This window comes from Anguilla rostrata, chromosome 12 (genome assembly GCF_018555375.3).
Source record: "Anguilla rostrata isolate EN2019 chromosome 12, ASM1855537v3, whole genome shotgun sequence".
Classification (NCBI taxonomy): Eukaryota; Metazoa; Chordata; class Actinopteri; order Anguilliformes; family Anguillidae; genus Anguilla; species Anguilla rostrata.
In genome coordinates this window covers 16,789,581-16,813,230 of record NC_057944.1, presented here as the reverse complement: position 1 = coordinate 16,813,230, position 23,650 = coordinate 16,789,581, and the positions used below count along the sequence as shown (strand labels likewise).

At 42.7% G+C, this 23,650-nt stretch overlaps 3 protein-coding genes across 4 annotated transcripts in view; 2 read left to right on the top strand and 1 right to left on the bottom strand.

Annotated features, from left to right (window-relative positions):
• Positions 1-1,271: 1,271 nt before the first annotated feature.
• On the bottom strand, positions 1,272-8,064 carry LOC135236163 (RING finger protein 39-like). The gene is made up of 6 exons (XM_064302378.1): positions 7,749-8,064; positions 6,875-7,372; positions 6,237-6,291; positions 4,741-4,809; positions 3,410-3,652; positions 1,272-3,067 (listed from the first exon to the last, which is right to left on the bottom strand). Exons 2-6 carry the CDS (start codon positions 7,343-7,345, stop codon positions 2,580-2,582), a joined length of 1,326 nt encoding a protein of 441 aa, XP_064158448.1. The 5' UTR covers positions 7,346-7,372; positions 7,749-8,064; the 3' UTR covers positions 1,272-2,579.
• A 6,028-nt stretch (positions 8,065-14,092) lies between these two features.
• Positions 14,093-20,530, top strand: LOC135236388 (thrombopoietin-like). 2 transcript variants are annotated; one of them, XM_064302704.1, is made up of 5 exons: positions 14,093-14,576; positions 15,750-15,880; positions 16,283-16,369; positions 17,458-17,622; positions 19,213-20,530. In XM_064302704.1, the coding sequence occupies exons 1-5, from the start codon at positions 14,564-14,566 to the stop codon at positions 19,357-19,359; spliced, it is 543 nt and encodes a 180-aa protein (XP_064158774.1). In that variant the 5' UTR covers positions 14,093-14,563; the 3' UTR covers positions 19,360-20,530. The 2 variants fall into 2 exon arrangements, with proteins under 2 accessions (XP_064158774.1, XP_064158773.1); XM_064302703.1 differs by having other exon boundaries at positions 19,210-20,530.
• Positions 20,531-20,844: 314 nt separating this feature from the next.
• zgc:153039 (uncharacterized protein LOC767698 homolog) overlaps positions 20,845-23,650 on the top strand; it is a 41,421-nt gene continuing 38,615 nt past the window's right edge. Inside the window, exon 1 of the mRNA XM_064301858.1 lies at positions 20,845-21,452. Coding sequence (XP_064157928.1) covers positions 21,236-21,452 — 217 coding nt within the window. The 5' untranslated portion in view covers positions 20,845-21,235. The remainder of the gene's footprint in view (positions 21,453-23,650) is intronic.

Below are 23,650 nucleotides of genomic sequence, written 5' to 3'. Positions count from 1 at the left end.
TATTGCTTACAGAATTTTTCCCACATCAGCAACGTCTTACAAGGGGCATTAACTCCGCTGCAAAACTTCTTTGAATTCTGTACTACCCCCTCCGTTTGTTTACGAGGCTAAAATTACTTCCACACTTGTTTTGGTGGCAGCAGCGTCGATTGCTCTTTAAGAGCAAGCGCCAAACTGGCCATGAAACAGGCGTTGCGGTCCAGTGGTACATAGTGCGATCTGTAATCCATACCGTCATCGTTAATCACTAGCATAATTACAGCAGTAGCAAAAGCAGTCTCTGGCCAAGGCAACGTGCCTTGCTTTAGATGTGTATTGACATTATGACCACTATTACCGAAGTTTGGGCTATTTTTAGTAATCCCGTAGATGTAAACGACTTGCTACTTGCCACTTTTGACGACCTGCAGAGGGCGCACCCTGCCTGCGAGTTCAGTAGTTAATTGATGACTGCTTTAATTAGGTGGGGGTTGAACGGCTAGATTTATAGCTGTAGTTGAATGGTCTAACCAATTGCAATTCAAATTCGTTTTAAAAAATTGAAACAAAAACAGGGAAATATTAATTATTCCACTGCCATCCCGCAATTAATCCCGATTAACTCGCATGGTCTACAGCCTACTCAATAATGTATCACAGGTGAGTCATATACAGTTTAGATTTATGTTTAGATACTTCTGTACCTTTAAAAATGGTAATATGACTCCACAACACCATTCACCACTGTCCCTCTACCTGCTACCATCCCACTATTGAAGTCATCAATACCCTGCAGACTTCAAAGGGTTCTCGTCCCTGTCTGTTGCACCCCTCTCCTCCCCTTCCTTCGGGATAAACGTACATTACCAGCTGCTGCCATGTCCCTCTGTCAACAGCAAACTTCTCACTGCTGCCCCCACCCCTCCTACCCCTGCCCCAGGCTTTTAAAACCCCCCACACAGCTCCAGGGGCTCTGTGTTTGACAGGAAGCTGGCTCACGTGTCCTGGGGAGACAGCTAATTGAAGTGGAAGAGGCTGAGGGATAGGGAGGGGGACAGGCAAGGCAACTTGGGGGTGAGAGAGGGAAAGTCACATCAGTGCTAATCCGGGACATTCTCAACTGCCGCAGGGGTCATGACCTGGCAGGGGGCGTGGCACCTGCTGCGGCGGAAACCAAGGAGGGCAACGGGTGGGAGGGCCTCAGCCTCAAGATGGCCCACTGTTTTACATAATTTAGCTGCCTCGCAATAAGGACGTATGACGACATAAATAATAAAACATTAAAATGGTAGTATTAGTAATTATATCAATTTATTTTCTTAAGAGATCCTTGCACAGAAATGGGGGACTGAATCCAGTAGAGCAGAAGCCAGTATGCCACGAATAGGGTAGGCAAAGAGCTTATCTTAAACTCAGGTGCATTGGCCCCACACCTGTTTTTACGATTAAGAAGCTTGCCAGTTTTAGTGAGGATTACTCAGTTGACTCTTGTCTCAGTGTGCCTAATGTGGCATCCTTGTCATTCGGTCCTCCACCATACATTACATAATTTTAATTATGACAATAACATTGTGTTATATGGAATTATTTAGATTTGTGCAGTGTGATTCTTTAGTTAAATTATGTCTTTTTACTAAAATGATTGCATGGGACTTTTAGGCATGCAAAAAAATTAATAGAAATGTTTTTTTATTATGAAGAAGGTTCTGGATAATCGTGAAGAAAAAAAAAATTTGCCTCCCCCTCTTGGTAGCTATTAGCTACCGCTGTTAGATTTTTCACTTAGTAATGAACAGTAAAGGATCTGTAGACAGGGCTAATTCAATACATTATTATGATTTTGTGACATTATGATGTCTTCTATCTCTAAACAGTTTGTGGATGAAAGGTGTGTGTGTCTGTATCTACATAAGTGTATGTAAGCACATGTATGGACTTGTGTATGTTAATATGTGTGATCTGTGTTACTGTGCATGGTTGGTGATGAACACTTAACACACACACACTCTTGTTGAAAAGTTTTCTGTTAAATTGTGTATCTTAACCGTGAAGCCTTGCTCTGAACACAGGCTGAGCCATATAGCCTAGACATAATTCAACATGGCTGATTCTGGGCCATGTCATTTGTCAAATATTGCATGAAGTTTGCAGTTGCAGAACGCCACGTGCATGGCAGTTTAAGCATAATCGTATGGGGACTGGGCCTGCAACTCAGGTTGTAGGTTTGATTCCCTGTTGGGCACTGATGTTGTACAAGTGCAAGGTAGTTAACTTCAGCAAACATACATCTGTACAAATGTGTTTTATGCAAGGAATTCAAGCTCTGTATGTCGCTCTGGAAAAAAGCATCTCCTACTTGCCTAAAAGGTAAATGTAAATGGATTTTCTCTAGCACATAAGGGTTACTACTGCAAATATGCCTCTTAACTACTCACCAATACAATTCACACTTCCACAAGGGAGAAGTTCACCTGTATATAATTGTTATGTGTTACTGATTTTCAAGTCCTTGTCCACATTATGTCAATTTTGAGCCTTCTTCCATGTGTCCTGTCCTGATTCCTGTATCTCTCTGCCCAGCACGGCACACTGGTCCGGGGCTAGGGGCCTGGGTCTGGAAGGGAGGCCAGAGTGGAACAGGAGCTGAAGCTGGACACCAGGCCGGAATCCGACTCCGCAGCCGAGAGCTCCTCGAACTTCTGGATGAAGGTTCGGATGGAGTGGAAGCGGACGTCCCGGCGCCAGCGGCCCGCGCCCGCCCCGGCGGGGCAGCGGTAGGCCGAGCTGCGGCAGAGGAAGACGTGGGGCGGAGGAGGAAGGCCGCACCTCAGCCTCAGCCGGCCCTGCCCCAGGCCCAGCGCCGGACAGACCCCCAGGCCAAATCGGGAAGGCAGGGTGGCCAGGTGCTCTTGAGTCAGGGCGTTATGGAAGCTCAGGGCTCCCCCACCCATGTTCAGGAACACCCCCACGGTTTTGATCTGGGGGGGTACGGCAGGCAGCGGCTCCCTGCGCCCGTCGAACACCGCAGAGAAGGAACCGCCCCTCCTCTCCAGCCACCATCCGCGCGCGGTGTCCACAGAGCTCACTCCTGCAGGACACAGGAGCCCGGTCACGGACGACTGCTCTGCAGCACCATCCACAGCCTCTCACCTCCAGCTCTGATCTGCACTGTCTGCATGCTAATATGAGTGCATCATGCTTCATACTGGTGAGCTGCCACTTCCCATGAGAATTCCACTAACATTTTAATCATAATATTTTCCTTTCTGACTTACAGTATAAATATTTGCACATCCACATGGAAATGCATAGAGTAAATGCATACAGTACAAAATGTGTACAGGTGAAATAGTAGAGCCTACACTGTGGGTGACCCTGTACTGCGGTGTTTTGCCTGTCCCGTAACAGGCTCTCTGCTCTAGTACCTTACCTATCCTGTAGCAGGCGCTGTTGCAGACATCAACCTCCCAGTAGAACTGCCCCCTTGTGATGGTCAGTGCTGCACACACCTGAGGAAGGGGGCTGGGGTCCTGGTGCTCCAGGGCCACAGGGAGCCCTGCTGCCCCGGTTGCCTGGGCCAGAGGGTCCTGTCCCTGGAAGGTCACGGTGAGGGCGGAGCCAGAGAGAAGGAGGGGAGGGGCAGCCGTGGACGGATCCAGGGAAAAAACCAGACCTGGGGGAGCAGGAACCAATAGGGAGTGAACGGCAATAGGACTGTACCTTCAGATCATGCGGTGTCAGGCAGCCAGGGACAGCCCTGCGTCAGCATATATATCAGCAAATTGTACCTGTTTTCTGCAGGGCTCTCCAGGAAAACGCTATTACACTTGTCCAGTGGGTATTACATTTGACATGGTATGTGTAAGCACATGTCCAAATTGAGCGCTGCATTTTATTTCAAATGACCATAGAAAGAGAAGACTGTGTCTGCAGTCTCGGCCTTTCTCAACACTTGTTTTAATCCACACCATGATCTATAACCAGAGGCGGCCAACCATGCTTCTGGAAAGCTGTACTGTCTCCTGGACTTTGTTGTTACTTTGCGCTTAAATTGATCAATAAAAGCAGTCAATTACACAGTCAACTTGCTTCACCTGGTTTCTTGGGCCTAAAGTGGTTGTTGTATTTAAGGTGAAAACAAAAACCAGCAGACATTGCAGCTCCTCAGGATCAGGGTTGTTCATTTATTATCTACTGTATGGGAGCTTGGGGTAATGGGTAATGCATGAAGCAGGATTACTGAGTTAGCTGGATAACTACGCTGAGTGAAACCCAACATAACTTTTTCTGTCAAGCTACTTCAGTCCTTGTTTCTGATTTGGGAGAGTTCTCGGTTTTACTCGGTGCAATTATCCAGCAAACCAGGTAATCCTGCTTTGCGAAACAGGGCCCTGGTATGTATTTCGTTATATCGTGAGACAGAGGCATTGTTGATCGTGTTTGTCATCAAAGGTCTCAAGAGGACATGTTGAATGAAAGAGGCGAGGGAGTGCAATATCCCATTTAACCTGTTCATCTGTGCTGAGACAAGCAGGGAACTATTTTTCAATCAGCCAAATCAAATGGCAAAATAACTTGCATTTACTTTCAATAAAATTGACGCTGGTTTTCCTTTCCTCCATACTTTCCTTCATGCCGTGCCTGTAATTTTAATTCAATGTACCGTCACCTTTATGCTAGGACATGGCGTACGACATGGAGTAAGATTAAAAAATAATCGACAAAGAAGTTAATTCATGGGTCATTTAGTGGACCACCTACCTCTTACTGACTGTACCATCTCCTCTTCGTGCAGATCTACAGTACCACCTTGTGGCCAGTCAGCGTATTCTGAGTATAGAAACGGCGTGAGAGGTGTTGGGGTACAACAGCCAATAAAATGCAACTGACATCCCCATGTGTCCGACATGATCACAGAGTATTACTGTACAACACGTTTTTTAACTTTTTAAGTCCTCAACTGATACTGTGATTTGGAAGAAGTTCATTGAATAATCCTTCAATTCACATTCTGGGTTTTTTTTAAAACTGCAGCTAGTGGCTTTTTCACAGGGTGTAGCAAAGGATGAAAAAGCAAGACATTCATCAACTTCTTGGGATGTCCAAGCATGTCTAGGCTGTCGAGAAGCTATATGCCCTTTCAGGTCTAAATGTATGTACGTTACAATACCAATGCCAATGCAACAAAACAGCAGTTATATAGCAGCAGTTTCACCAAGTGATAACCTACACAGGGGGTGCTGACATTACAATTTTCTTGCTAGATGGTCTATTGTAATATTAGTTGGCTATTACTAAGATAATCAATTTTGCACAGATGTTTTCAATCATTCTTTTCCTGACAATCAAAAAGTCTGTCTCATGGAAATTTCTGGGGTTTTCAAATGGGGTATAATAGTCATTTTTTTTAAATATGTGGAATTAACCAGTTGCCACTGTATACTGAACATTGATAGAGAGAAGTTACATTATTCTTTAAATAAAATATTAAACTCAAACGCCTTTTGATCATACTGCTTTATTTTTGATGGTTTATCATACACAGAAATAGCCTTTTAATACAGCTATGCTCAGTAAAATTGGAGAAATGAACACAATAGTCTGTTATATAAAGAAGTATGACAGCGTTGGCTACAATCTGTATATAAACAGAACAGCACTGTCCAAATGTCCTTTTGGAATATACCTATCTCGCATGTTCTTTGCAACTTGACTTTGTCATGTTCATCCTCGTAATCTCACACCTTACAAGTAGGCAGTACAGGGTATATCAGTGTACATGTGGCATTTCACAGAGAAGTGCAGGGTGTAGTAGTGAGTGTGTGACATTTAACAGGGGAGTGCATGGTATATCAGTGTAAACTTGGTGTTTAACTGGGTGAGCGCAGAGCATATCAGTGTAAACTTGGTGTTTAACTGGGGAGTGCAGAGTATATCAGTGTAAACTTGGTGTTTAACTGGGGAGTGCAGAGTATATCAGTGTAAACTTGGTGTTTAACTGGGTAGTGCAGAGTATATCAGTGTAAATTTGGTGTTTAACTGGGGAGTGCAGGGTATATCAGTGTATATTTAGTATTAAACAGGGCAGGGTATATCAGTGCATTTTGAAGTTTAACAGGGTGGTGCAGAGTGTCAGTGTATATTTGGTGTTTAACTGGACAGTGCTTATCAGAGTATACATGGTGTATAACATGCATATGAGGCCACTCCCCTACCATACCCAAGTTCCCAGTATGACAAAGGAATTGACTACTCACCATTTAATGTGGCCTGCCCTAGGAGAGCATGTGCATCTACACAGCAGGGTTCTGCCTAACGTGAGGAAACGTATCATAAATGCCCGTAGAAACTCTTTGGAGTTCAGGTATAAACAGCTTAATTTAAATAATTAAATAATAAAAAAATGATCCTACATGTGTCTTTAGATTGGTACACTACCCACTTAAGGAGCCACTTCCCATGCTAGCTACCAAAAGAGTACCCCCACCCCCCCCCCCATGCCCCCTGGCCATGCTACAGATCCCTTAGCTGGTCGATCTACTTTAGGAACATAGGCAGATTTTTTTTCAGCTATTAAGTTATGTAGCTGCTCATGATAGTAACAGGTAATGCAACAGGTGTCACAAATTCAAAATCAACTGCAGAATGCACCAGAGAACTGAAGCCTTTAAGCAGCAGCTAAACGCAATCTATCCGTTACTGAGAGTGCACACAAAGGGTATGTATTTCCAGCTGAAGAAGCAGAAAACCTGTTCAATAGAATTTGGTACAATTTGCAGACCGCTCTGGAATTTATGATGCACCTGTGTATTTCACTAGGACAGTTCAATGTGGAGCCAGGAGAGGGGTACCCTGAAAACACTGTGCACCTTCACACCTCTCCATGTTCCCTTACCTGCAGGCAGGTCTTGGGGTCCTTCTGTTTCCCCAAAGTCTCCTCCTCTGACTCGTTCTTTCTCCCCGCACCCTGTCGCCGCCCCCGGTCCTGGTCTTCCTCCGTCTCTCCGGCGCCCGGCCTCCGCGCCAGAGTCGGGTTGAGGGGCAGGCAGCGGGTGGCGCTAGCCCAGTCCCAGCAGGGCAGCTCCACCGGGAGGTGGCAGCAGGGGCAGGGGAGGGCGCAGACGGGCGCACCGGCAGCCTGCCCGGGCGCCGCGCCGCTGGAGGGGGCGCCGGAGGAGGGGGCGCCGGAGGACCCGCCCGCCGCCGCCTCCACGCAGCTCCCGCACAGGGTGTGAGAGCAGGGGAGGAGCAGCGGTACGTCGAATTCGCGCCCACACGAGGGGCACGAGGAGGGCTCCTCTAAGACGTCCCACATCTCTGTACTCTCTGCAGTCGTCCAATCCCTGCCCTGCATCTGCGACTTCATTCCGAAAATGTCATCCCACTCCCTGTCCTGATATTAGGGGTGGTGAGGCAGGGAGTCCTGTATTTTCACAGCTCTTTTTTTTTTCTCTCTGTGACCTTAAACACCCCCCCCCACACACACACCCCCCGCCCCCTCCTGCCAACAGGCTACGCACAGCAGCTTTCAGGCCCACAGATTAGCCCCACTGCAATTTATGCCTCACAGCGATTTCCCATTGAATTATCTCACTGCTCCCTGTCACACACTCATTCAAGTGCTTGCTTTGGATGATTATCTGTGCGAGCGCTGTGATAATGTCACATCTACCCAGTCGATCAGATCCCAAACTAGAGCACTGCTACATTTAGACCAAACATCGAAGATCAGACATCTTCCCACTGCTATGAATGATTAATCCACTCACCTTCCCAAAAGTGCCTCATCCTGACAAGAAAAAAAAGAGGAAAAGGATTATATCCATGGAACTTGATTCCTACCAAAAAGGCTTTTTTGCTACATCTTCAGCGTCTCTTTCCACAGCCCGGGAGCGGCTCATGTCGCAGAGGAAGGGTAGACAGACAGAGGGGGAGAGAGAGAGCCGGCTTTTATGAGGCAGCCATTGCTGAGGGTTGCCATGGCAAAGAGCTTCCCGTAAAGCCGCCTAATAAAAGCAAAGGAGCTGAGAGAGACAAGGACCCCAGCAGATACAAGCTTTCCTTCACCCAGATCCACTACAACATGAAGGCCACACACACGCACATACACACACACGCACACACACACGTACATACATGCACACGCACGTACATGCACACAATAATACCATTGACAAGCATGAATGTAACGTAATGTACACAATCATTTTACATGCGCACAAACACTGAATACATTAACACATTGAGGATGAAGCCTATCACAGGTTTGTAAAAATGAAAATGATTACAACATAACATCCTTCACAACTCCACTTGTCTGTCGCATTCTTTCTTTGTTTTCTTTGTCTCTTCATCTCCATCTCTCTCTCGCTCTTTCAGTTCGATTCAAATTAGCATTCTTTGGCATAATAATGAACTGTGTTCCCAAAGCTTTGTCAAGACACAATATGCTTAAAAGAAAATAACACTGTTGTTTACATTACGCCCCTTAAATTTAAGAGAAGAATGTAAACGCGATGTATATATTTTAATGCATAATCTGTTATTTACAAATCGGCTACATTAAAAAAATCACAGCCTCTCGCTCTATTCCAACCAAAAATAGTATTGAACATATTTATGAAGAATAAAGAATAATCAGGTAATATGCACACATACAACCCCTGGGGGCATAACACTGCAGTACAAGCGACTCTGGAGTTACTTTTGTCCACAAATCAACAAAGGCCCAATATCTGCCATTGTAAAGTCAGAAGGTCATAATAAACTGCTCTAAATATGTTCATTCTCTTCATCACACACAAAGACTGTCGGCGCATATCAAAAGCCTAGACTGAAATAATACTTTACTGAAAAAGTAAACTATCCCTTTCATCCAACCCTGCAGAGGAAGTGTATTTTGATAATGGCACATGGATGTTCAACCCTTGATTGATCTTCAGGGGGCATATGTCCAAGTAGGAATGGGGAGTTTTGGCAATTGATCTTGTAAGGCCCAAAGTTTCATGGGATCCAATGCAATTTCATTTGCAATCAGCAAGATTTGTAAACCATTTAGACTTGATCACTACCCTCAGAATGTACATTGCTCTGGGCATTGGCATCACATGGTAAAGTAATAAATAATGTCACACCGTAAAAGTCTGGCTTTCTAAAGTCTTTAATTTGGCTTTGGCTTGTTTCTCTGAACTACCGCAGCTTTTCACAACTTTTTTATTTGTTTATTTGCAAGCAATCAGAATTTACTGTTTCCATAGAAATAGACAGGTTGCAAAAGAAGTTGGACACCCATAATTAAGACAGACTGCATTAACACTGCTTTTACCACTACCTAAAATATTTACAGAAACCTTAAAATAGCAACACCGGGAGTGAACAACCATAGTAGATTATGAGAAGCTAAAGCACATTCATAATTTCATTATGACATTCTATAGATATTGTGAGTTTCTCATGCAATGTATAAACTATTATCACTATGGATTCAGCATTATGGGTGCTTGTGCCTGTCTGAAATTAGGGGTCAACAAAAGATCAACTCATTTTGATGTCACATTTATACGTGAATGTCTGTGTGCATCGGCATCTATGTTTCTTCAAGAGGATGCGATACGAGATTGTAAACTCATGGGATGATACAAGGCAAAAACACCATAAAGGTATCTGCCTGAGGGACGTCTGAAGCTGAACCCAAAAAAATCCCAGACCCACAATTACTTTTAAAGCCAATTAATAAATTATATCTAATGTCATGGGTCAATAAAGAAATGTAAGCGATAATCTTTCTGGCTATCTTTTACATGAGCCCGATTGTTTTGGTTAAACTTTGCAGCACATCAGACGGATTCAAAAATCCTGCACTCCTGTGACCCAAGATAAGACATCACAGCTGTCATGGAACAGTAAATGTTCTGTGCACACAAGCATCTAACCGTGCTGTTTATTTTGAGTTTTTCCTTTTTTTTTACTCGTGCTGTCAATCTCTAGGCCAGTAAGAATGAAGCAGAAGAGTAGGTTAAACTAGTTTTACCAATACTACAAAAAAGATTTTTTTAATTCACATGCAATTACTGCTAATGCAATTCCTCCAGAAACCTAACATGTACAGACATAAACCGGCATAACGCTGCTTTGTCCCTTTATCCTCATGGCAACCCAAAACTCTCTACCTCTGACAAGAGTATGACCCTTTAGCTGTGACATAGCAAATGAAGTACATGAATCAGGCTGAGCCAATAGTGACTGTGGATGGCATGGCAGGGCTACTCAGAACTGCTGTCAGGGTTTCCCAGGGTGAGCAGGATTTAGCCGACCTGGATAAGCACGTCTTACCGCTTGGCAGCAGTCCCCTGCTTGTCAATCAGAGGGTGACAGACTGCTAAACCTGTACATGAAGCGTCTTCATCCGACTCATGTCTGTGCGAGCTGAACTTGAGAATAAGCACTAGCCTGATATCACGTGGTTGAGAGGAGAGCACATAGCGTGGGCTCGGTCGAATCAATGGCAAGGGTTTCAGCACTGAAGTGACTACAAGTGAATACAATACAAACAACATTATCATTTCAACCAACACACCAATGTATCATGTGTACACCCATGACATTAGGGCTCCTCCCCTTATTGGCAACACTTGACCCCCTTTTTATTTTTAAGAAATTCATTTGAAGCAGTTTTGATACGTTCTTCCAATGTGCCCAGTTGCAATTCTAGGCCTGTCCTTTAGCAGCATGTCCACAGTCCATTTGAGAGAGTGGAAATTAAGATGTGTGCCCTCCAAAGCGTGCACTCTCTTCCCTGCTTCTGTTCATTCTGCAGTCCAACAGTATGCTACGCAGTCATGGTGCCGGAGGACTATGCCTCAAGCACAGCTGGCACAGACAGACTTTTGGCCCCTGAATGTCCAGACGAGACCTTCTTGTGCAGTGAGGTGGAGAGACTTACATCATGCTGTGCCTGTACAGCACAGCCTAAAGAAACAAGCCACCTGGGAAGCACCCCATGAATCCCAGAGAGTTAGTCCACTTGTTCCTGTCATCATCCTGAAGTGAGAAATTGTTAGCTGTGCCTTCTTGTTAAGGTTACAGTCCACAGGAGATATATCATAGCAGCAGAAAGCATGTATAGCACTAGGTAAGTTACATTACATTATTACATTACAGGCATTTAGCAGACGCTCTTATCCAGAGCGACATACAACAAGTGCATCAGTTCAAAGTGCAGAGGTGCGGAAAAACACACTAGAGTGAAGTAAAGATCGTAGGGCCAGAAGTGACCACATAGATCAGGACTCCAACCCTGTAGGGTAACCTGTTGAGCAAATAAACAAAACAATCCTGCCAAGTACAAAACTACCACTGAAATTACATTTGCCTAATCAGAATCAAACAAAACAATCCTGCCAAATACAAAACTAACGAGATTGCATTAGCCTAACTAGGTACATTGAGGTAAATAGAGTAGAGCTAAACTAGAGGCTAGGGAGGGGTGGGGAGAGGTGCAGCCTGAAGAGATGAGCCTTTAGTCTGTGCATGAAGGTTGTCAGATTCTCTGCTGCTCTGACCACCACGAGAAGGTCATTCCACCAGCGAGGGGCCAGGACAGACAGCAGACGCGAACGGGAAGTACAGACACGAAGAGGGGGAGGTGCCAAGCGTCCAGAGGTGGCAGAACAGAGAGGTCTGACTGGTGTGTAGGGTCTGTTGATCCTCTAAGTATGGGCAAGGCTTGGGGGTAGAATGGTGGTTTTAGACAAGTCTCAGGATTGCAGCCTCTACTCAAGGTTTAACTGTGCTCTGTATACAACTACCAACAGCTCAGGAACTCCATACCACACAGCCTCTGTGGATATCAGAATATGCTTAAAATACTCTAATTTAACTGCCATACATACAGTGCCCTCATAAAGGTCGGGACAAAGACATCTTTTTCTTTATTTGGATCTGTACTCCAAAATATTAGATTTGTAATGAAAAAGTTCATAGATATGTGGTTAAAAAGCAGATTCTCAACTTTTATTAAGGGCCATTTTTTTAAATACATTTTGATTTCATGCACAGCACTTTCTACATTTCAGGGCACTATAATGTTTGGCACATATTAACGTTATTTAAATTAAAGTAGTCATGTTTAGTACTTTGTCACATATCCTTTAAGGAGATGTTCCTGTACACTTCGGAATTCATTTTGTCGCTGCTATCAGCAGTTACATCATCAATAAAGACAAGTGAGCCAGTATCTAATGTTATTAACATACAAACAAGTGGTCACTATTTCTTATGTTCTTAGTGTGAGTGGAATCCTCAAAGTGCAGATTCAGAGGAATATGGAGCCCTATACACATAGAAAAACAGGGCCATGGAGCTGATGGTTCTACACATTTGGATTTTCGTGGCATGGTTACATAAGTTGAGGTAGGTAGGGCTAATGTAAGAAGCATCAACCATGATGCAGCTGGTGGCATCAGAAAGGATTGGCAGCTAGGTACTGGGAAGGGACAAGGGACCTGCCAGGGTCCAAGCACATCCTTCATGACTTCTGGAAGGCAAAGCTTCTAGTTTATGTTGCTGCCTTCTCTGAAATGTCTAAATTTTGCCTACAGCCAGAGTCCGGTCCAACTTCTTTCTTGGGGAAGCAGCAGACTGTAGTGGCATTACCCAGCTTCAAAGGCAATAAGACTCAACATATGTACCCTTCATTAGGAGTTACTGGGATAGGATCACTACACACCCTTATGAGCACATTTTGAGCTATATTGCTTCTTTTAGTCAGCTCACGCTGCATGGTTCAGCAACGCCATGGGGGTGCTCTTACACATAGACCACCTGGAAACAGGGGTGCTCCACATAGCTGTTTGTCATCATGTATTATTTTGTAGAAACTGTATGTGAGAGAGATTCCTGATTGGGTACATTGGGTGCCTCTTTTCACTCCCAGATTATCAGATGTGTCTTGCCCATACAAGCACTTTTCCACCCATTCCTTTTTTGTTTATTTTTCTCTATAGAAATGTAATGCTTGAACAATTAAAGAGAAAAGCAGTACGCCATGAGAGAGATATGTGCTAGCTCTGTTTCACCTTAGTGACTGGAGATTTGGGATAGCATTCTGTAACACTTTGCTGATATACCTGGGAAGGTAAATTTCATTGCTTTACAAAGTCCTTTAAAGTCCTTGATTTCAATGCTTCTCTGACGTAAATCGGATCTTAATTTAGCACAAGTGAACAGCACCAGAAAATGCAGAGCATAATATAGTATATATAATATATATTATGATCAACGACTAGGATGAGCCAGTTGGTAGTGAAGCAGCAAGTTCAGCCTCAATAAAGATCTAAACATATCGAACTTCAGGACAGACAGCCAGATACCACATACCAGATACCAGATAACAGGGACAATCTCACATAATCCCACATAACTGAGGGGGACCAAATAAGTCTTAGCTAATGAGTGGTGTGCCAGATACCTGGGGCACAGTGTGGAAAATTGGTTGCTTTTGTCCAGTCTGACTGCCTCAGGCTGGGGTGGTTCATTTAAAAGACAGGCACATCATGTTCCACCATGGCATTGTTATGTCCCCGTTGGGGTCTAGGGGTACAGGGGAGTAACAAAATGACTGATTATTAAAGATTATAGTATACATCAGGTGCCAAGGACAATTCAAAACAAGATCTCTTCCTTGTCACAATTACTTCTCCAAGACAAAAAATTTGAGTCTTCTGGTCTTGGCAGTCATCTATAAATAAATAAATAAATAAATAAATAAATAAATAAATAAGCATGTCCTGTCCAGACACGAGTGCTATTAATAATTTGAACAGAAATGATTGAATAGGCAACAGTTTAACACAGGTTCTTGAAGAAATCAAAATGATCCACGTCAGTCTCCCATTTTTCCCATTGCAAAGTCTTTGCTGGTATAAGTCATAGCAGGTTCGATACCAAAATTATGAATGAAGCAGCAAGGGTTGATGGGTTTCGTCTATATTCAACACCTTATTTATGACGACACTAGACCGCCAGGTTCTGAAAAAATTCCAGGAATCAATTACTCTGTCAACATGGCTTACAGCATGTCCCGCAGTAAAATATTAACATTGTGTAAATCAAATGAGCGGGTTCCCACCCATATACCACAGCGCGAACTAGAATTTATTTATTTTTTTAGTTTAGAAGTGTATCTTGTTTTTCAACATTGTATATTTTTATGTTTTAGTGATTAATTTGCGGAAACTGTTTTGGCGTGTCAAGTTTTAATCGATTGGGACGTTAAACGCACTTATCTGTCGCTGTTAGTCTTTCGCCCGCCGTCGAAGAGAGAATGCCGCCAAACCGGAAATCTGAGGCTCACATTAGTGATATTATCGCGACGCGACAGTCTTTGCCCATACCGTGAGAAATACGATTGGGAGATATTACGGCTTCATCAGACCATTAAATTCACACAGCCTCAGGTGTCCTGTGTCAGCGTTAATCTCTGCAAGCTCTCCTGTCTGTCGTCTGCGGTTTAAATGGAAAACAGTGCAGTGAATTATGAGAGCAACGCCGCTGTAACGGTCCCCCCTGCGCACAGGAGCAGGTTATGGATTTGAACAGTAAGTACCTAAATTCATACATTTCTCTATTTTCTATTTTTAGAGTCAGGTGAAAGTTTCAAATACATGTAATGAAACCCCCGCCTGGTTTATAAGACGGTTGGATGTGTTTGTATGTAAGCTATATATTCCCCACCATACAGTCGTCTGGGCTAATGAATGGTCCAACGACATAATTGAACTTTGGATTTAGCGCATCTCAAGCACTTCAGAGCGGCTGAAGGGAGCCACCTGATTGTTGGTTACTGACGCACGAGGACACGTTGGGACACATGCTGCCTGTTTTTGTATCAGACTCAGAACCAGATTCGCTTTACTTTGCAGTGCAAAGATGTCTAGGAATTTATCTCATTGTGTACAGGTGTGTTTCACATGCTTCCCCAGTTCAATATAGTGTGACAAGTCAACTATGCATTTTGAGATGCATTAGGTGCAGTTGTCACAATTATGTCACTTTGTCACAATTATGGTTCAATTGTCACTATTATGTCACCCCCCCCCCCCCCCCCAGTTCAGTTCTGCTTATATTGGGCTCATGAAGACTGTGCGGTAAATCTTAATTGGGGCCCATAAGCTGCTGTTTTAAAACAGAAGTTTTGTGCATCTACAATGATCATATACAAAGAAAATAATGTGGTGTAATAAACGTGTACAACAGCGAATAAAGCATTGCAATAATCCAGGCGACTTGTCACAAATGCACGCATCAGTTCTTTGGAATCTTCTTTGGAAAGGAAGGGTCTTCCTATTTCGTAGATGGCAAAAAGCAGTTTTGGTTACATTTCTGATATGTGCATTAAAATCCATAATATTCACGAGGGCATAGCTTCTGAACCCATTTCCGAGCCTGGTGATAAGGATTTCATGGTCTACCATGTCAAACACTGCACTAAGGTCTAGAAATACCTGGACAGAAAAATTTCTATTATCTAAATGTACTCTTATGTCAGTCACAACGTTAATTAGAGGAGTTTCAGTGCTGTACTTTTTGCACAGAAACCTAGAAAATAGAATTTGTATTTAAGTGGTCTGACAACTACTGGAAGCTTTTCAGGAAAAATGCTGGTCTGCAGGGAGTTATTGATCATTTTCAGCAATTCTCCTGAAAGGCTAGTATAGACTGGTGGGGATGGGATCAAGGGCAATAATGTTCCCTGCTCTGTGCTCTTCAAGGAGCCCTGCTTCTGCTGCTGTATATGGCTGCTTCTGAGGTGCAGGACATTCAGACCAGACCAATCGATTTTGTGTGTGACTATCAAGCCAGGAGAAGCATGAACAAAGTGGAGGAGATTAAGTCTGCCATGGTGAGGACACCCGACTGAGATACCCGCAGCACATGGAGACATTGGGCCTCATTTCACGAAACATGTGTACGATCACATTTGATCGTAAACTGTGTGTAAGAACGTTTCGGCATTCATCATTTTTTTCCTATCTGTATTTGTTCATGGCTGTTTGCTTATGCTAGTCACATGAACAGGATTACGCATAAAATGTACAAACAGTCAACATTCATCATCTCATACACCTGGGATACGCACAAAAACAAAGGTCTGCACATGTGTCACGAATCCCATATTGGTTTTTTGTCTGAGCATTTTTAAGAACAAAAGTAAGAATAATTTAAGCAAGGTTTTGTGAATGAGGCGCATTGTGCACACCTGCTGGATGTATGTCCATTGCCCCCTATCTGTCTCTTTCCTAAGGGGGAGTGTGATGGGTCTGACCTCCTCCCTTCTGCCATCCCGCTGCCATGTGTGGGAATAAACATGGGGGCCTGGAGGAAGAAATCAGTGAGTGTTCCCTACCCCAAAAAGCAAGACCCGCACACAGTGTGCAATTTGAGTAGCAACCATCTGTTAGGGTAATCTCAAGTAGTTTTGTCAATAAATGGAGTGAAATTGGTTATAAATCATGGAAACGCATGTGCTACCCTGCACACTGTGAAATGGAGAAATCACTGGAGAAATCTTTAGGAACAGTTTCAAGCTGGCCATTTGGGCTGTTGAAATTACTTGTATGTACCATGCATACTTCCCTGGTCTGGTCATTGGTCTCAACCTGATTTCATTCATTTTCCTTGATTAACACTTAGTGTGCCATTGGTCTGGAGAATCAATTGGCAAAAAGCTTTTTCCTTCATATCATGTAAGAACGAGTAAACAATAAAGTGACTTGAAAGAATTGAGGAAATATTGGGTAGCATTGCTTTGAAATACATCTTATGTAATTTCGGTGAGGCAAGATAGCCTATAGTGTTTGTAGTACCGTAACTTGGCGTCATTTTTATATCAATAATTTTGAGTAACTTGGCATCTTTGTACGTTGAAAACGTGTTTTTTATGAGATACACTTGACTGTGCACTTAACGAAGAACGATACACCAATCCGTTAATTGCTGCCTTAGCTTTCAGCACAACTTAGAATGAAGGCTAAAAAAAAAAACCTGCACTTCAAGATTGTTTAAATTACAAAATCTATGCATCACAGACCTTCACCATGAATATTTACTGAGTGTAAGTGCAGAAAAGGAAGAGTACATGTGTCCCTAATTTTAAATGATGTCAATAAAATGTGCACAGTTTTGCAATGTAAATAAAAACTATTTTATTTCTTGCTAAATAGCCTAGTTGAAGAGATCTGGCTACATTTGGTATGTTGGGAAACAGGTAGACCAATAATCAGTTTCAGCGGAAGTTTTCCACCCCTAAAAAACTTTCTGCTGAGGAGTTGTCAATGGTATCATGATACTCTTTTAGATGAAGAGAACCAGTGAAAGAATCAGGTACTCTGGGACAACGACATTCAATCAGTGTGTGTATGTGTGTGTGTGTTTGTGTGTGTGCATGTGTGTATACCTGTTTGAGTGGTTGTCCTGTAGCTACAGCAGAAGAGGGGTCAAGTCTTGGCTGCTCTGAAGGTTCTTACAGAGGGTTTGAAGATGGTGAGGGCAAAGACCCAAAATGGGTGTCAGTCCACCCTGCTGGAGCGGCTGGAGCATAGTGTCACCAATTACCTGCACATAGTGATGAACCTGGATATCTTGGTGAGTGAAGCACACACACGCACGGGCACACACACACACACGCACACACACACAGCGAGCTCTATCAGATATACTAATAAATACTGTAACTGTCATAAGTACAATGTCCTCCATGTCTGGGACAAAGACATAATTCTTCTTGATTTTGCTCTGAACTCCTCAATTTTAGATTTGTAATCATCCAATTCACGTGTGGTTGAAGTGGAAATTCTCATCTTTTTTTGAATGATATTTTTGGTATTTTTTACGTTTTGGTTTCACCATGTGGAAATTACAGCACTTTCTATTCATAGCCCCTCATTTTCAGGGCACCATCACGTTCGGCACAAATGCCTTCTCAGGTATTTATGATTAGCCAGATGTGTTCAATTGTTTCAGCCCCTGAAACAAGCAGGAGTTGAAGATGGCTGCAGTACAGGCCTGGCAGAGCACCACTGGAGAAGATGCACAGCATCGGATGATGTCTATGGGTCACAGACCTCAAGCAGTCATTGCATGCAAAGGATATGTGACAAAGTAATAAACATGACTACTTTGATTTACGTAACATCAATATGTCCCAAACATTATGGTGCCCTGAAATGGGAGAGGTTGGGGTGGGGGGGGGGGGCTATCTTTAAAAAGGGCTGTAATTTATACATTTTGAAATCAAAGTGTATAAAAATACCTTTTAATTAAAGCTGAGAATGTGCACTTCAACCACATGTACATTTTTCATTATAAATCCAAAACTGTGCACAGAGCCAAATCAAGAAAAAATGTCTTTGTCCCAAACATTATGTAGCTTACCGTATATACATGAGCAAACATGCATGCACATGCACATCTACATGCAAGCATGTGGAAATACAGCACATGCACACCCTCACACTCACACCCTTGTAGCTGTTGAAGTTCCTGCTGCATAAACTCGTGTTTCCATGTCCAGATTTGTATATGTTTTCACCAACAGCAATAAGAAAGTGTCTAAAGTCACTTTCATAGAACAGACTCTCGTGGAAATAAGACATAAAGTAAACTCGGATACAATTTTTTTACATTTTACCATAGGCAAAGATGTGATAAATTGTTTTTGGTGATGTTCTTTTTTATAGGTATATTAATGTTCATATACTTTTCCTTTCTTGCTTGTTTGAGTTTGATCACCTCTTGCCTTTCTCAGGAAGCCCTCCAGACTGAGACCCATACTTTAGGTTAAAATGGGGATTAGAAACGATGAAGCAGGGTGTTAGACTGTGTCTGCGTATTGCATTACTGGGTGTTAGACTGTCTGTGTATTAGACTATAGGGGGCCAAACTGTGTGTGTACAGTAAGGGGCTGCTGGTTGTTAAGACTGTGTCTGTGAAGCAAATGTTTTGTTTATTGGACTGTCAGGAGTTTGTCTTTGTCTCTGTGACTGTCATTTTGTCTGAACTACTTCCGGGTGTCTCTTTTTGCCATGTGAAATGCTCCGATGCTGTTTTATTTGGTCTGTGCATGGGTCTTACTGTAAGGCAGGGTCTGTGCATGGGTCTTACTGTAAGGCAGGGTCTGTGGTATACTGTCTGAAGTGTCTATGTGACAGAGTCTCTGGTTCTGTCACCCAGCAGGACAAAGGCGAGGGCCAGGACTTTGCTTGTCAGAGCCGGAACACCCTGAATTTAGACCAGGTCCTCATGCAGTACAACAAGCTGCTCAGTGGCATGCTGGAAATGTTTATGCTGGAGCTGAAGGACATGTGCCAAGGGGAGACCTGACCTGTAACCTGTGATCTCTGACCATATAAGTAAGAAGGAAGATGCCCCCAGTCACCTGGTGTGACCTCAATACCTCACTGCAACTTCCTGTCCTTTTAAGTGAGGAAATGGAGTCCTCTGCTGGTGAAGGATTGGAAAGACAAAAAATGCTGGCACTTATTACAAGTGCAGAAGCTCTACGTGATCAAATGGGATGTAGCAGCATTATATAAGGTTAAGCAAGGACACAATGTGATACGCTTGGACCTAATCTTTTTCTCTGTGTTTGGAGGTGCAGACAGTGTTGTGTTTTTTTTTTTGTTTGTTTGTTTGTTTGTTTTTTTACAATGACACATGAAGAAACTAAAAGGAGGCCCTCATTCAGGGTGATGAATTTGAAAGCATCTGAGGCGACAATGAACTGACATTTTAAACCCTGTTGTAGTTGGCTTATTTTTGTAGGCTGGAAAGCTGGACTGATGGTAATGCCACAACACAGTCAGACAGAGAGAAGAGACCTGTAACCACTTACCTGGAATGTTGTGGTTAGAAACAGAAGAGAAAATCCTGGTGGTTGTGTAATATTGTAAATTGAGTGATATGATAAATAGGAAAGAAAGGCCATAAAGCTAGTTTTTTTTTTTTTTGGGGGGGGGGTTCACTGTTTTAGTAATAAAGGACAATGTGAAAAATTATGGAACCACCAAATTATGAAACCAACCACAGGAAAACAAATGCACTAACATTAGCTGCTCCAAGAGAAAAGTGTATTTTATTTCACTTTGCATTTTGATTTCAGTTTTTTTTTTAAACTGATTGAACACTTTCTAAGCTTTATCTGCCATCAGAACAGCTGAGTCTGTCACCATCTCCCACCGCCTCGAGGAGGCAGTTTAGACTACCTGGGTTCATCCATCTTGAATGCATTTTGCGGTTTAGAATCTGACTATACTGCTGTAAAATTGTTTTGTTAAATGGCTTGTGATAGGCTTTGATTTTATTATGGGAATTATTATTTTTATAATTGTTAAACATATAGCCTACAGTAGCTACACTACGCTCTTCCATATATTTGCACTTCGCATTTGCATTGAAATTGTATTTTTTACGTTGCATTGGACTCTGCACTTATATATAATTTAATCTGTAATTCGCGGTGTTAACGTCGGTCTAAAATAGTCATTAAAAAGTAATAATGAAATTACAATCGCAGTTATGTTATTTTCTTTACTTCTTTAAACTTTTTGTAAGGATCCGTTGTGTTCCACGTGTATTTTCTATCTTATAATATGCATTTAAGGAAGTTGGGCGGAATACATATTAAATAAATAAATAATACATAAATAAATAAATGCTTAAAAAAAACAAAACAAAAAAAAACTGAGATTGACAGACCCCATAACTGCAGGATAGCGGATGAAGTTTTAGTAAAGGCTTTCACTGATTGGAGGACAGAGCTAGGTCATATGACTAGACACCGCAAAAACTTCCAAATACATGCATCACATGATCATTCAGGTCACTGCCTTAACCCGTGGCGAGAAGTGAACTTGGAAGTTGAGATTTAATGTTTTTATATACTGGCTGTGATTTTTAGCTAGTCCCGTACGAGGGGTGTTTGGCTCCCCTACGTTTTAAAGTTATCTTGACTGATTAATGCTGTTTTTATCGTCCTAGATTATTTCACCCTTCGCTTCTGCATTTGATGGAAATACAGCGATGCCAGGATAAGTGAAACTAAGACATTCTTAATATGAGATATGGAACACGTATACCTCATAGCTTCCGTGTTTTCCTGTGGACTTTGTAGGCTAATGAAAAAGATAGCTTGCTAGACACTGATCGAAGCGCTCTGGCATATAATAGTTGAAACTGTTGCAGATTCATTTGTATCGCCATGTCGGAGCGAACCCCACTGCTGCATTACCGCCTCTCCAACAGTGTCAATGAGTCGGAAAACCGACCCAGCCCTGCCGGGGTAGCGGCGGCGCAGTCCCCGGCCGTATCCCGACGGAAGACTGCTAACAACCAGCCACCGAAACTATCTACGTTCTTTGGTGTGGTTATACCTACACTTCTTTCCATGTTCAGTGTGGTAGTCTTCCTGAGAATTGGTGAGTGATTATTAATTTATTTCCCTCTGTCAACACCAAACGTTACATTATCTTGAGTTTTTAGAAGCTCTAACAGGTCAAGGTATTGATATCAATTTTAACTAATTATCAAAAGTATTCAGAAGTAAAACGCAATTACCTGCAGTTTATTGAAGCATAACTGAATCTAATGTAACGCTCAGACTAAATCGCTTTTTAGTTATGTAGCAGCAAAAAAAATAGAACACGATTCGTTGAATGATCCTAGTTTCTGCGTCTACAGTGCCCTGGTCTGTCCAAAACTGTCCAAGTATAATGAAGGAAATCGAAAGCTAGTGCCTTTATTATATGCTTTTATTCATCATAATATTTCTGGTAATCATCGCCATTTAACATGGAATGAAAATAATATGGAACCATAAAACCGCGCTCTGTTTCTCGTGATAACAGCTAGTTTGAAAACGTTACATTCATTTAAAAAAAGAACTGCACATAACCCAGCCCTAAATATCCTGGAGTCGTACCGCCAGTCTCGAGCTAGGGGTTATCATTAATCGCGCTCACATGATCCTGTCATCGAGTGCACATCGGTCCGTTTCAGTGGTTGTAATACATGCCTATAGGAACATCAGTACATTGCATAGAATCGGCAACTGACGGATTTCGTTTGTTTCTCTGTCAGATCGTAATTTAATTTTCTAATGCTCGTATGATGATGGTAAGTAGGCCCTATTTGCATTTGTTGAATTTGATGCATTTGTGCCTGGGTTTGTGCCTGCCCTCTCCTGCCCTGTGTCTCGTGAGGTGTCAGCAGTTTCATCTGTGGGCTCCAGGCTGTATGAAGTCTAGTGGAAATGGCACCATTTTGAGAAGCAAATAGTATTCTGAACGCACACACACACACACACACAAAAGCAATATCTTCTCTGCCTGAGTCTCATAGCCATTTTTTACACAACACAACACTGTCAGGCACTTTGTGTCATTGATAACAGTGTTATTAATGTACATTTTATGAATTTCTGATTTGTGCTTTAATTCATGGGCTCGGTTGCACTGTGTTACTTTTAACTGATTGAATGGTATCCTGAAGTAATGTATCCCACGATTGGGGCTGTCTGATAAATCACTATGTAACCCCTACTAACAAGCTCTGATCATGTATTGTAACCTTGCATTTTGGCCCTTCATTCTTACCAGCGGATGTGCACACACGTGTATGAGTGGTGTGTGTGCTGTCTCACACTGGCAGCTGCACACTGCTAACATTGCACATTAATGTACAGGACTCTCTTCTCGGATCAGAATTATAATTATTGTAAAATAGATGGGGAATTATGTGATTTGGTGTATCTGAGATGGTTTAACTGCAGGAGGACTCATCAGTGCATAAACCTTGACCCCACCTACTGCAAAGGCATTAACAGCATTTGTTGTAACAGGTGAGTCATGGGAGTTGGGTGTATGAGGAACAGAGAGAGAGAGAGATGTGGAATCTGCATGTTTGCATCTTCTGCTGGATCCTTAACACTGCCAGCAAGTCAACCATAAGGCTTCTTTAGTCACGGAGGTCACAGAGGTCATGGACACCATGAAAGTGACTAGAAGCGTATAATATGCACAGGAAAAGCTCAAGAAGAAACAGTTTGTCCATTTGTTCCAGTTTAACCCCTTAAACTCCACTTAAAACCCAGGGATTTTAGTAAGAAGCCCCTGTCTTAAAACCCCATTATCTTCAAAACTCAAACCTTGACGTGTTTTCCCAAAGGTGGCTCGGTGTGTCCCAAAACCTCTACAGATGGCACCAAACCTCTCCAAATGGGAATATTGTGCTTATATTTTTTCCCAGCCATATTCCACTTCCAGAAGCTAATTCTATTAAGGGTGGTACCCTCTGGAACCCTACAAATCAAATATTCTTCATGTACCCATGGTCCCTTTTTGGCTAAGCCCTGTATTTCAGTCAAAAGTTGTCCTTTGGAAGAGCTTCTGTGTACAAAACGTGTTAACTATGGCTACATATCACACACACTAAATTGACTTAGAAACAATCAAACCACTTGGTTTTAGCTTGCTGTGTGCTCTGACCTGCACCCAGCTGCCTGGCTGCTGTAATTCAGGCCTGTAAGCAGTAAGTGGGCTGCTGTAATCTACATATGCAAACAGTAGCTGTATGAAATGGCAGAGCCTCCCAGAAACCCCTTATTTAGTTATGGAAG

Bases quoted from the DNA above. Each gene is read 5' to 3' on its own strand.
- LOC135236163 (XM_064302378.1), bottom strand. From the start codon at position 7,345: ATGAAGTCGCAGATGCAGGGCAGGGATTGGACGACTGCAGAGAGTACA. The intron at 3,653-4,740 runs GTAGGTGGTCCA...CTGCTCCCCCAG, and splicing joins GATGGTACAGTCAGTAAGAG to GTCTGGTTTTTTCCCTGGAT. The intron at 3,068-3,409 runs GTAAGGTACTAG...TGTGTCCTGCAG, and splicing joins CAGCGCCTGCTACAGGATAG to GAGTGAGCTCTGTGGACACC.
- LOC135236388 (XM_064302703.1), top strand. The intron at 15,881-16,282 runs GTGAGGACACCC...CTCTTTCCTAAG, and splicing joins AGGAGATTAAGTCTGCCATG to GGGGAGTGTGATGGGTCTGA. The intron at 16,370-17,457 runs GTGAGTGTTCCC...GTTGTCCTGTAG, and splicing joins GGGCCTGGAGGAAGAAATCA to CTACAGCAGAAGAGGGGTCA.